General features: G+C 42.9%; 1 protein-coding gene across 6 annotated transcripts in view; it reads left to right on the plus strand.

Annotated features, from left to right (window-relative positions):
• Positions 1-13,963, plus strand: part of Nhsl1 (NHS like 1) — a 126,463-nt gene that overhangs the window by 51,250 nt on the left and 61,250 nt on the right. Inside the window, exon 1 of one of the 6 annotated variants that reach the window (XM_021174683.2) lies at positions 11,608-11,747. The exons of the other annotated variants lie outside the window; for them this stretch is intronic. Within the exon in view, the coding sequence (XP_021030342.1) occupies positions 11,690-11,747 (58 nt within the window). The 5' untranslated portion in view covers positions 11,608-11,689. Of the gene's footprint in view, positions 1-11,607; positions 11,748-13,963 lie in introns of those variants that run through there. 6 annotated transcript variants of the gene reach the window in all.

Below are 13,963 nucleotides of genomic sequence, written 5' to 3' on the forward strand. Positions count from 1 at the left end.
GAGTATGTCTCTCTCCAGCTGAAATAATTAAATGCCAGTCAGATTACAGGTGATTGTGTATAAACAAGTTGCAAGGGTGGGAAAGTGTAAATATTTTAAAGCACATTGATAGCTGGAAAATATGGCTAAATAGACCCTGTGCGTGAAAATTGACTGTGACAGTTAAAAAAAAGATATCTCATTTTAGTTTAACGCTGAGGATCAAGCCAGCCTGGGACTTTGTGTTTTTATCATGGAGTAATTTCTGTGGCTTCCTTCATTCAGAGAGATAGGTATCTCAGACCTGCTGATAAAACTGAGTTCATCTGACATTTTTAGGAGGCTTTATGTAGTGTTGGAGAGATTTTATTCATTTTCTTTGCAGATATCTTTGGATTGTTTGAGACAGGTTCTCACTATTAACCCATCAGACCGGGAGCTCACCGTATAGATCAGGGTTCAGGGCTCTGGCATCTGATGAGCAAGTGCTGGGATTGCTGGTGAATACCTCCAGGCCTAGTTCACTCATTACATATCTTATTTTTCCTTTTATTCTAGTTATAGGGTTGGTTGATTGACTGTTAGCTAAATTCTTTTTAAGTTTTTCTAAGTGTGTGTGTGTGTGTGTGTGTGTGTGTGTGTGTGTAGGCGAGAGTGCTCCACTTGAGCATTTTTTAAATTACTATTTTTTGTGTATTTAGGTGTTTTGTCCACATGCATATCTGTGCACCTCATACAGTCCTGAGACCCGGAGGCCAGGATAGGGCGTCATGTTCGTTCGTTGGCCCTAGAGTTACAGATAGTTTTATGCTGCAATGAGGATGCTAAGAATAAACCCCCAGTCCTCAAACGCAGAGCCATCCATCTATCCAGGCCCCACCTTATTATTGTTTGAGCAAGATCAGGGATCCCTTTGTTTCTGCCTTTCTTGGGCTAGGATTTGGGGAGTCTATGTCTGTGCTTAGCTTTTATCTAAAAGGGTCCTGGGACCTCAACTCAGGTCTTTATGGTTGTGTGGCAGTCGCTTTACCAACTGAGCCGTCTTCCCAGCCCACTGTTGGTTAGATTCTTTGAATATTTTTCGCCCCCACATTCTCCACTTTTTTTTTCTTTTCTTTTTTATTCATAGTGAAAGACAGATAACAGGTGGCTTAGTTCTGTATCCTCCCATTTGGGAGCCTGAATCAGGAAGCTCTTGAATTACAGGCCAGATTAGGCTACTTATTGAGATGGTCTCTCAAAAGAGGGAAGGGGGAGAGGACCAAGTAATGAAACAATGGTCCAAATTATAAACTAGCTACATTTTTACACTCTAAACTTCAGATGTGACTGTAAGTTAAACACATTGTTAGACACATGAAGAAGATGACTCATCTTAATCTTGCCTGTGATTTTTTTTGGGGGGGGCCTGGTTCCTATGTTGAGCTACTGTGCTGATGCTGAGGGGGGAGGGACAAAGCGTATCATTTTCACAGTCATTAGAGCTGCCTAGCATAAGCACCAATTTTTGATTGTCATTTTGATTTTGCACACTGATTCTTCGGGCCCTGCAATCACCGTGTCCCCCTTCCCTCCCAGCTCTGCCCTGATCGTCTCGCCCTCTACTAATAGGAAATGCCAGCAGGCCTAGTGGTACAGCTGCTGCTCCAACTCTGTTATCAAGACCCTTGCAAAACTGGGATTGTGGGGAGGTCTTATGTAAGTGGTCTTTGACTGGGCAAGTCATAAATGTCCTCTGCAGCCCAGATGACTTCCAAGTGTCCATTTCTGCTGGGCTGTTGCTCTTTGCCCTGTCTCTCACCTCCAGTTGCTATACGCACCCTCCATAGCCTTTCCATGTAATAAGACTCAATGGTTTGTGTTTGAAGAATTTGCCGCTGTCTCTCGCCTAATTTTGGAAGATGCAAATAAAAAAAAATGAAGCTATGAGATGATTGGAAGAGCATTATCTTTGCCTAGATGAATCTTTTTCATTATTAGGAACTCAAAATTGGGGCTTTTAACTCTAAAGTACTGTCAGCTCATCCGCAACCCAAATGTGCTCATTTTAACTCCTCCAGGATCATTTAGCATGTGAACCAGCAGGCCTCTTCCCAACAGCAGTTGAGCACAGCATCTTATTAATTGCAACACTCATCAGAACCATATGTGTGATGGTAGAACTCACAAGATAGAGGGAAGAGGAAGGTTCGATGGCTGTGTAGCTTGGCGGAATACACGTTCCTATGCGATCCTTCCACTGCTTGCTAAATTCTTAGCCGTAAAGGGCTGGGGAAGAAGTTGAGGGGCAGAGCCCTTGCTCTGCATGTCTGAGGAACTGGATACCATACCCAGCGTCACCAAACCCAAAATTCGAGGTGTCCTTCAAGCTTTATTCCTGACTGATCTTTGATTGTGAAGAAATTGGGCAGTGATAAATTGATTTTTTTTTTTTAGTCGTCACTTTAACTGCATTTCCTAGTCTTATACAGTGTTTCAGAACCACCTTTATATGAAAACTCTTCTTAAGATCCCATTGTTTAAAGCCGGAACCTGTCGTCGTTCCCAGTACTCTGGAGGCAGAAGCAGAGGCAGGTGGATGGGGCTAGCCTAGTCTACAGAGCAAGCTCCAGGATTGCTAGGGCTACACTGTCTTGAAAAACAAAACAAAACAAGATCCCAATTGGGATTGGGAGGGTGGTTAAGTGGGTAGAACACAAGAATAAGGACTTGGATTTGTGTTCCTAGCACCAAGCTTCAGTGGGTCGCAGTAAAGCATGTCTGAGACCCCAGTGCTTCTAGAGGGAGATGGGGGTTGGGGACTGGAGAATCCTCAGAGGCTCATGGGTCAGCAGCTAACCCTAGTGACACACACACTCACACACACACACACACACACACGGTCACTCACCCAACCCTGCCCCNCTATGGATTCCCCCCCCCCCCCCCCCCCCCCCTGTTGCCCCCCCCCCCCCCCCCCCGCACTGATGTCAATACTAAGAGCTTCTTTAACTGGGCTTGTGATCACAGACAATGTGCAGTGACTATGACTAGCCCTGTCTCTCTGGAAGTACAATATCAGTCTTATTCAAATTCAAACTCAAGAGCACAGAAGTCACAGAAGACCTTCCCTCGTGGAGGAAGGCAAGGAATTCTTGAGGGTAAAGCTTGAACCGAGGCCCGCCCGAGGTCTTTTGCACATTCTGTGCTTCAGTGGGTGTCCTGTTGTCCCCTGTAGGGGGCGACTTCCTGCCTTTGTTTTCCCCTCCTTTCTAAAACAGAAGTCCCCCCCGTTTTCTTCGCCCCTCTGCAGTAGATGCTTCTTGAGTATAAATTTCTTGTAGGCTTCCTAAGTGCTGATCCAGCAGGTCCTTAGCATTACCCAACTTTCGCTAGTCACGTGCCTCGTTTCAGTTACATAGCTAGGATCGGCCATTCCACTCTGGATTTGTATTCCAAGTTGAGATTTTCTTTTTGGTTCTTCAAAGATTTTACCAAGAAAGGTGACGATTTTTTCTTCCAGATTTTAAAATCTACTTCCCTTAAATTACTTTTTATTCTTAGCATACAAGTATGTTAAATTTCATTAGTACAGAAAGTATATTTTAATTTTCAAGTCCTTGGATATCCTGAGATACACTAGAGCAAACAGGCCCTTAATATGTATTCAGACAGCAAAACGAATTAGCTCTGCAGTTAAGCTTCTTTGTGTGCGCCTCTCCTCCCTTCACCAGGCCTATGTGCACCTCATATAGGCTTTGTGGAGTGAGTTGAGTCTCAGTGCTGCTTGGATACAAGGATGGAGCTACACAACATGGAGAAGAATATTGACTGAGGCATAAGAAGCTGTAGTTAATGAAGCGGTCTGTTTTCTTTCTGTAAGGCACACCTTGCTGTTTTTAAACATTAAATTTTTTTTGAGGTTTATTTTCTGTGTATGAACGTTTTGCCTGTATGTATGCACGGGCGCTGTATGTATGCCTGGTGCCCTCAGGGGTCAGAAGATAGCGTTGGATCCCCTGGATCTAAACTTTTAGATAGTTACAAGCTCCCGTGTGGGTGTTGGGAACCAGACTCAAGTCTTCTGCCAGAACTGCAAGTGCTCTAAACCAATGAGCCAACTCTCCAGCCCACAGCTTGCTTGTAAGGATGCTGTCTTGAAGTAAAGTGGTGCATTTTAAAAATAAAGTTATTAAAGCTGCGTCAAGGAGTGCTTCAGGTTCATGGCAAGGTTCGAGTTTGGCCATTATTTCAACAGTGAATAGGGACAGTTATAGGGCCCGGATCAGGTATCTAGTGAGATTGGGGGAAAAAAAATGAGAATGGGTTCCCCAGCCACATGACCCTTTTTCAACACAGGCAGCATGAAGGATCCTTCGAACTAGAGGCACGCTACTCCGTTCACAGGAGTAGCACCCGGCTACGCTGCCAGCAGCTTGTTCCAGAAGCAAGGCGATCTGATGCTCCGCTCCGTGTGGCTCTTCCCTAGTCTAACTCTCGTTGCCTCTGAAAGCGCCCCTTCGGATTCCCATGCGATGTTTTTACACGCCATTACTAAGGCTTGCTCCTTACAGAGCTGCCTCCTGTGGGCCATGAGTCACCTCTATTATCTCAGGATGGCCCCCGATGGATGGCCCTACCCTGTCTGGGAAGACTTCGCACCCTCCGCCCTTGCGGGCCAGCTGAACTTTGAATGTTCAGTGTGAATGCGGCTCCTTTTTATGTTTTATTTTTTGCACTTTTGATTAGGGAGGGCAGGAGTTCTTTTTCTCTTCTCATGGCATGTTTTCTGTCTGCCTGTCCTTTCCTTTTGCTCATTGTTTGTGATATGAACTGTGGCTTGCCTGAACTAGCCGCGGCGACAGCAGACGTTTTGAAATGGACTGAGCAGATGGGAATGGTGGGACTGGGTTAAATTATTAACCAGGATCCACATGTAGAGTGGAGGGGTTTCTCAGCACCAAAATTAACCGGCAGAATGGATACCAGATCAAGTTCCCTCTAAAGAACAGATGTAGCATCATCTCTGAAGTTCTCCCTTTCTGCCTTTCACCACCTCCACCACATACTGGTAAAAGGGGATTTCTAGTCACCCTTTGTATCATGGCTACATCATTAAAAATTAATTTAGAAACAGAAGATTATCTCATTGTGCCTGTGAAGTTCTGGGGTACTGATGAATTTAAATGTGCTTTGTGAAATAACATTAGTGAGACAGTTAAAATAATTCTGCATGGAATTTCATTGCATGGTTTCTTTTTTCTGGGAACAATATCTCTGTCTCTCTGTCTCTCTGTCTCTCTTCATCTCTGTGTATGTAAAGTAAATTATGTTAACTTTTAGTATTTTCTGCAATTTCTTTTCAAGTATGCACATTTAATTGGCCTAATAGGGTTATACTATGATGTTTTTCCGTTTGCCCAATGAGCCTCAAAACCATAATAGATGAAACTTTCTAAGGATTTTACATTTTATATGCATGCATGTATGTGCACTACGTGCAGTCAGTGCCCAAGGAGGCTAGAAGACTCTGGCAGAGCCCCTGGAACTGGAGTTACAGACAGTTGTGAGCCACCTTCTGGGTGTTTAGAATCAAATCCAGCTCTTCTAACTGCTAAGCTATTTCTCCAGCCCTCTGTTCTTCTAATTTAGATGTTAAACTTGATTTTTATAAAATAGCCTTAAGGTTAGCAACCAGTAGACATACTACTTAGAGATGAGGCTGGGCGGGGGAGTTTCTATTTGAGGAGCTGAAGTTCCCTGAGATGTGTTATATTTATCGGGTACTACAGAGCTCTAACCTTAAATGCATGTTAAGTATGATTTTTTTCTTTGTCTTTCATTCTTTCTATTTCCAACCTAGTCAAACATAGCACTCTTTGTTAATTATATATTTTATTTTCAATTGATGAAGATTTCATTGTGTATATAATAAGTATATGTATGTAATATATATATGATATATTATGCATACAGCATATATATGTGTGTAAAATATATGTATAAAATATATAGGCTCATGTAACTCTTGTGTATAACATTTGAAAATGGCCCCTTTTAAAAATCAATATTGTTTAACAGTACGAATGTTCAGAGATTGAAAAGGCTTGTAATGTTCCACTGTTCTTAATGTACCAAGGAGCCTGAAATTTTATGAAACGTCATGGATGAGAAGGTAAGGGAGTGCAGGCTGTGTGGCAGAGTTCTGGAAGCTCTCGCTGTTTACCTTTTCGTTTCAGCAGATAGGTGTTTGTTTGTTTGCTTTTTGATGTTTTGGTTTGTTATTTTGTTGTTGTTGTTTTGTCCCTCGAAATGACCTTAAGTGCTAAAGATGAAAGGGTGGATGGTGACATGGACAGTTAGTGAAGCCTCCCCTCGTACACTGTGAAGCTTAAGGTAGAAAGAACCCAGATAGCCTGGCTTATTCTAAAATGTCAACCCTGATGTAATACCCCCAACCCCTGGTTGGTTGGTTGTACTTTAGGTGTCTGTGACTCTTAAAGCATAGTGTTCTTCATGCTGTGGAGCAGAAGTGTTTCAGAGTTCAAACACGTGCACGTATACTGAGAGAGATCTGCGTGTCCAACTCGCAACTGAGAATTCAGCCTGTGCTTTTTACCCACCCTCTGCACCACCTGCAGGGATGTCTGGAGAGCACTCAGGCACATCTCCTGTTTTGACTGTGACCTGTCTCCTGCTAATAGCAGGAGCTCCAAGAGCTGCAGAGTTGGGACCACTTACGCTTGAGATGTTCCGATGTTCACAGTGTTGCTGTTGAACAGAGGCTGAGGGAAGGAAGCACTATGCAGAAAGTTAGCTGGGAGTGAGCACACCTCACTCTTTAGCATGGATGGTGACACACATAGGCATCTAAATCCACTGTCTAAATTAACCACTGCCTGCCTCCTGGTGACAAGCAGTGTGGGTATGTTCTTGTCCTGTCCTTTTCTGTCTTTCCCTCACAGTTGTCCCAAGAGTCTTCATACCCCGTGATATGCAGACCTGAATCTAACCAGAGTCCCTCCCTGTATGTCTTCACTGAGACCCCCTTCTGTACATCCCAGCTGTTTGTTCCTCTTCTAAATAAATGAGGGGGTCCTTCATCATTTCCACTAGGAACTTCCAGTTCACTTCTCTGGTCTTACTCATTTTTACTACCGTTTTTATCTTTTAGGGTGTGTCTTCCCCACTGGACTGTGAACTTCCTAAGAAGGCCTGTTGCTTTTTTTTTTTTTAAGGAGGCAATGGAATCCAGGACCTTGTGAGCATTCCGAGTGCATACTTAACTACAGAGTTCTATCTCTCGACTATTGCTTTTGAGATGGGTTTCTCTGGGTAGCCTAGGGTGGCCCTGAACTCAGTGATGCTTGCTTCGACCTGACCCGCGCTGGGATTGTAGGCATATGCACCTCCGTGGCCATGGGTGATGAACTTTTACGCTGGGCATACAAGGGAACTAGTGAGTGTCCAGCAGAAAACTGTAGAGATTGGACATAAGCCACTGCCATAGTTAATGTGCTTTCTGAACTGATATGTTGGATAAACCTACCAGGGGAAGTGAGGCATGACGGCCTAAGGGAAATTTGTTGTTAATAAAGACACTCTCACTGTTTTGCCCAGGCACTTCTGAACTTGAACTCATAGGCTCAAGCAAGCGTTCTGACTCCTGCATAGCTGGCCTAGAAGGAAAAAAAAAAAGGAAATTTTATTTTATTTATTTAGGTTTTTCGAGGCAGGATTTCTCTGTGTAGCCCTGGCTATCCTGGACTCCAGCTTAGACCAGGCTGACCTGCCACTCTCAGAGATCTACCTGACTCTGCCTCCAGACTGCTGGGATTGAAGATGTGTGGTACCACTCCTGGCTAAGAAAAAAACTTTAAATATAACACTTATTACTAAGAAGATTTTAGTAATGTAAAAAGTATAAGCTGAAAAGTTGGAACTTATTTATAAATAAGGAATCAAATTTCGTAGCACAGCAATAGAAAAAGAATTCCAAAGCTGTGTTTCAGAATAAGTCAATATGATTATTGGAGTTCAATGCTTTAAGTACTAGGCCATAAAAGTTCTACCAGGATAATTTAACCAATATTGAGGCATAGGTTTTTTGTTTTTTTGGTTTTTGTTTTTAATTTAATTCATTTACTTATTTTTTGCTTTGTGTGTGTATGTTCCTGTGGAGGCCACAGGCTAACGTTGTGTATGTTCTTCAATCACTTCTCACCTTATGTTTTCTGAAGTTGGGTCTCCCACTGAACCAGGAGCTAGCCTGGCTGCTCTGCAGGCCTCAGGGGTCCTCCTGTCTCTGCTCCCCCAGAGTTGAGAGTATAGGTGTCCCCTGCTACACTTGCCTTTTCACAGGGGTGCTAGGGGCTTGAACTCCGGTCTTCATGTTTGGGCAGCAAACACTTTACTCACTAAGCCAGCTCTCTCTCCTGAGAAGCTCTGAGAATTTCCATGTGAAGGTGATAGAGAAGCAAGCTCTATGGGCAGTTAGAGCAGTCATTTGAGGAGCTGACCTGAGGCTAGAGGGTGATAATTATGGTGTCAGCAAAGCCAATTCTTCTTCACTAGAGTGTTCCTCTTGGACTGGCAAGGTGACTGGGCAGGTAAAGGTGCTTGCCACCAAGCCTGATGATCTGAGTTTGCTCCCTGGCTCCCTGTGGCGGAAGGAGAGAGCCAACTGCTGCAAGTTGCCCTTTTATCTTCATCCATGCATGCACCTGCACACATATGCACAAACACACTGCACACTCACATATACCACATAACACAAATACGATTTTAAAAATAAGCATAACTTAAACATATGGATACGTGGATACTTAGCCGTTTCTGGATTTTATTTGCATATTTAATCAACACAAATGCTTACTACCATATACCAAGAAATACTCCATGGAATTGACCAACCATAATGTCTTAAGTTCTGATTAACCTGAATGAAAATACCATCCTACCTCTCCTGTTCAGCCGACCTAAGTATGGCATGGATGCCTTGGGACAGGAAGTTGGTGGTTGGAGGACTGAGGGGTCTTCATTATTGTGCTATTCTGTCGCGTTTCCAGAGTCCAGGACATTACACATATTTTGCTTCTGCTGCTGTTAGTGGTTAGTGGTTGTCTACAACTGGAATAGGAAGAACCATAGAAGCATATATTTCCTGTTGAATGTATAAACTAAGCAACTTCAAAATACTAGATATTTGCTTAAATAAATCACGGCAGAAAGGCATCCAGATTGTATGGTTAGGCATATGTCCCAGCTCTTGGGCTGATCCGTATGATGTAAAGTGCAATATGGAGGTTTTATTGGGGGGAGACTTTAAAATGAATAAAAGTTAATAAAATGTATAGTGCCAAGATATAACAGTGTGTAACAGTTAATGAACATGATAATTTATCTGGTTTGTCACCTGAAGACATGAACTTAGTACATACATAGAAGATGAAGTGCCCCTGGATCTGGGGCTTGAAACCTGTCCTCTGGGCTTCCTTAACTGTGGCTATTTATCACCAGACAGTCTGGCGAGAGAAGTATTTTGCTCCATGCTTGACTCTTGTTACAATTCACTTTTTAAGAAGGGAAGGAGCATTCTCTTAACTACTCGGGAGTGCGGGGTTGGGGGTATGGGGGGCATTGGAGACATGAGGAACAGCTCTCTGTTTTGAAAACGAGATCCAGTGGGACTTATCATCGCCGAGTTCTGTTTTATCGAATCTTCTCCTTTAAGTCTGTACTCAAACCTCATTAAGGACTACCCTGACTTGTTTAAAATCCATCAGGACCCATCCACCTCTCTTTCCATCCTCTTCTCTTCTACTTCTGTCAAACCTTTCTTTTACCCACTGAACTCACTACTCTCTGATCTGCCTCATTATTAAGAGTTTCTTGTCAAATAATGTAAGCCTGAGGGAGCATCTAGTAGGTGATTGATGCTTTCCTATGTAATGAGTATATCCGTGTTTGCAGTCCATTACCGTGTACACAGAACGGTGTATGTTGTGCGGGATTGAGTGTGTTCAAGGTGTTTGCTCTCTTGAGCAGTCTCCACTCTCTTTTGGAAAGTTGTTGTGGTGACATGGAACTTCAAAAATTTGTAGATGGTGAATAGGATTGCTTCTTTCCGGAACTCTACCTGTCTCTAACACACAGAGCAAGGTCACAGTCACTGATATATGTCTGAAGGGGGACTTTGCTCTCAATTTAAGACAGTCATATAATTTGAATTGCAGTCTTGGCTGTTACTCATTTGCCGTGTAACACTTTGATGACTTTTAAGTGAAGCCATGCAAAAGACTAAAGAACACACATGAGAATTCCTCGGTGTGTGATAACTATACTGCTAGTTTCTCCGGTTGCTGTTTGTTTGCTTTTGTTACTCAAAAAGTATGGTTATAAAGATGAGGAAGTTTGAGGGGCCAGCATCACCAAGCTTTCCCCAAGGGAAGCCCCATATATAAACTGCTATTCTTTGACTAAGAGCCTTTGCTATAAAGTAAATGTTTTGAATTAGAGGATTATTACATTTTCCATTCAGTTACAAGTCTGGCCTCAAGCTATGAACTAAGAGGTCTTTTAAATTGCTTCGCACACCGTTCTGTGTGGGATGGGGTGACGTGTGGGGCACTTTTCCTGCCTTCCCCTTTGGTTCTTGATGTTTTCTTCAGTTATTCCACATGTGTCTCTTTCCTCTGGGATTGTATTTTTCTAATTAGTGCCTTGATTTCCCATCGGTTACATTGAGCTAAAGAGTAATCCAAGTAATGTTTATTTAAAACTACTACCCAGTAAAGCTGGGATCGGATTGTTAGAACCAGGCTGTTAGGTAATTACTGCATTTAAAAGAGATTAAAGTAATTCCTGTAATGTATCTAATTTCTCCTTTGGAGTGAGGAAGTTAAAGGGTTTTGTTTGTTTTTTAAGAGTTGTGTCAGCTAGATGCAAATGAGATCACACTTCCCAAGACCCGATGCTGAGTGCAGTAACCAGCTGAGGGTGAGAAGACAGGGCACCCTCATTTGCATAAAAATGCTACGAAGTCATCTCTCAAAGCTCCCTGGGGATTCTGTTCTAAAGCTCTGCTGCTTATGAAAGTTCCCTTGGTGTAGGGGACAGAGCCTGGGGGCGTGGCTGGGAAACAAAGATCGGCTCATTTCCCCTGTATCAGTTCACAGCCCTAACACCCAGAGTGGGATTACACTCGGATTTACTGGCTTCTGTTTAAAAGGAAAAAAAAAAAATCTGGACGTATACAGTAGCCTCGTGAAAACGGGGCTCGCATTTCTTTCCTCATGATGTGACTTCTAGAAAGCAAAATCTGCTATTTGTCTGTTTGTGGACTCCAGACTGGAGAAACTTCAAATGTGTGAGGCGGAAATGAAATGAATGGGCTCCCAGGCAGAGCGCTTGACGCAGCGCTCATGCAAATGAGGACCGTGATTGGCTCTCTCTTTCCGCCTGTTGTCGCAGGCTGCTCCCAGCCTTTCAGATTAGGTTTCAGTGGGAGTTTTTCTGGTTCAAGGATTGCTAATGGTTTGTAACCACCTGACTATAAACTTGACCTCAGAGTTACAGCAGCTTTGGCAGTCAGATGTCGAAGAACTGCCACCTGAGGAAGAAAGGGGCACTCTGGAGCAGTGGGGCGCAGTTTGCCACCGACCTAGGGGACCCAGCTTTTGTTTACAAGTGACTTCTAATTCTGAGCCTATGTAGGTGCTGCAGAGAGGAAATGGTGGTCTTCATTAATGCAAAGATTAAATCTTTCTTTAAACTTTTTAAGAAGAAAAGTAAGTAGTTCTGGGACTTGTGTGTGTGTGTGTGTGTCTGACTGCTGAAATCACAGTGAAAGAGCTCAATAGCCCTAAATTAATCTCTATAGTATACCAGGTCACTGAACCGCCTCGGGCAGTATTATTTTCCCTTGGTCTGTCTTATTTATTTGTTTGGGGTTTTCTGTGTCTTTATTTCTTTTACACTTCCTAAGTAAGTCCTTTAAGGAAGGGGAAAGTCTTTGTGTTGACTCTGCCTTGATGTACCACGGCGTGATTTCCGAGTGTTCGGCTGCATGAGCGGTTGAGGTACGCGCCATTGTGTACTGGGTCACATAGTTCTACTGGGGACGATCCTCTAAAGCTCCCTGGTATTCTGTGTTATGGATTTCAGAACTGTCTAGACGGATGACTGTCATAAAGCAGTGAGCTTTTGTATTGTGGCTTCATTGTGTACTTCCTGTCAGTTTAAATTACATTAATCTAGGTGCTTCTTCATGCCCGTGAAAATTTAATTTTACAGTGACATGGATTTTTTTTTTTCTATTAGCTTATTTCTGTGTGGCTTTGTGTTGTCCTTTGATCTGGATAAATGTGCAGGGAGGGTCTCGGAGACCACAACAAAGAACAACACTGGTTCACGTTCTGCGGCTCTCTAGCTTGAAGCCTGTCCGAGGACGGACTGATACAAATCTGCCCTGGCAGGAGGCAGGTACAGCGGGAAGAGACAGCAGCTCTTTCCGAGGAGCCAGTTAGTATCTGTGCCCTGGGGCTGATGGTACAATGACGGGGCCTCAGACACCATCACTTAGATTTGATTTGTAATGAGCAAAGAGGGAAATTTCCCTTTTTCCACCTAAGGCAATTAAAACTCTAAAATAAATAGACTTCAGCGAAAAACAGTGTAATGAATCCTGTGTGTACTTGGAGGGACCTCTGGCTGTTTGGGGCTACGTTCCTCTCTGAACCAGACAGCAGAGCGAAGGCCGTGCTTTAGGAGTTTTATATGAAGGCTGGTGGTGGTATGAACCTTGCAGAACCCTTGTTCAGTATGTAAAATAGTAGGGTCTTCATTTATAGACCAATCTTTGTCAAACATTATAAACAGACAGAAAGCAGCATTTCTGTCTTTAGCTTTATGTCTGGTTCTCAATGTTGATTACCATTTAGCAACTTATGGAGAAGGTAGCTCCCGTCTTTTTAGATCTATAGGCCTTTAACACGTGGTAACTGCAGGAAAAATTGTTAGTAGGATGGGTTTTAGGTGTATGGGGGCCAGTCTAAAGAAGGTACTGCTCTTCCATGGACATAGTTCTGGAGGCTCCTCAAGAATTCATTGTGTGGGCCACCGCCTTGCTTTATTTCTTAAGTTGCTTTATGGGCAACCTGAGTCTACTTGGGCTTTACAGTAGGTAGTCTTAATTACTGCATTATAGGGCGCGTTTAGTTAATTCTAAGTATGTTCAGCCAGAGTCACTAGTTCACTTACTTTTCTTTTCATGTTCTTTTGAGATTGCGTTTCCTCATCTAGTTCCCAGGTCTACACTCTGTCATTCTAGGCAACTGTCTGTTGAAGAGCACAGTCAGGGTAGACTTACCTCTGACTCATAGTCATAGCATTTCCGGGCTCTGCATGAGTTAGGTTTGCCACTCAGGTACATGCCCAGTTCAAAGGCTTGCTTTTCCTTACGTCTAGTCTCTCCTGTGCGTAAGCATGTGGCAGATACATAGACAGTATTGAAATGCTGCTGATGAATGCATTTGGGTGCTGCCAGCTTCTGGGCAGCCACTCATACTCCAGGATAGTCAGTGTTGATGGGAAATACAGAACAAAGAGATCCCGAGCCCCAGTGGAATGTAAGAAAATTATCTCAGAAATTCATCTTAGGTTCAGTGTCTCAGTTTCTGCCCCAGCAAGGTTTTGGACTGTTTTGTGTTGAAAATTTTCAAGTACATTGGTTTGTGTTAAAGTCAACTGCATTAAACATTTAAAAAACATTTAATACGGAAGTATCCCATAAGAGCATAAATGAGAGAACTGTATAGCACAGATGGCGTTCGAACAGAATGTACTAGGTTTTAAAGTTTTTATTTATACTTGTAACAATGGCGGTTTTTTTTTTTTTTTTTTTTTTTTTTTTTTTTTGAAAAAAATTTTTTTTTTTTTCTGGGGGGGCCGGGTTTTTTTTTTTTTTTTTTTTTTTTTAACAAAATGTCCTTCTTTTGAGTGAATA

The sequence above is a fragment of the Mus caroli genome, chromosome 10 (genome assembly GCF_900094665.2).
Source record: "Mus caroli chromosome 10, CAROLI_EIJ_v1.1, whole genome shotgun sequence".
Classification (NCBI taxonomy): domain Eukaryota; kingdom Metazoa; phylum Chordata; class Mammalia; order Rodentia; family Muridae; genus Mus; species Mus caroli.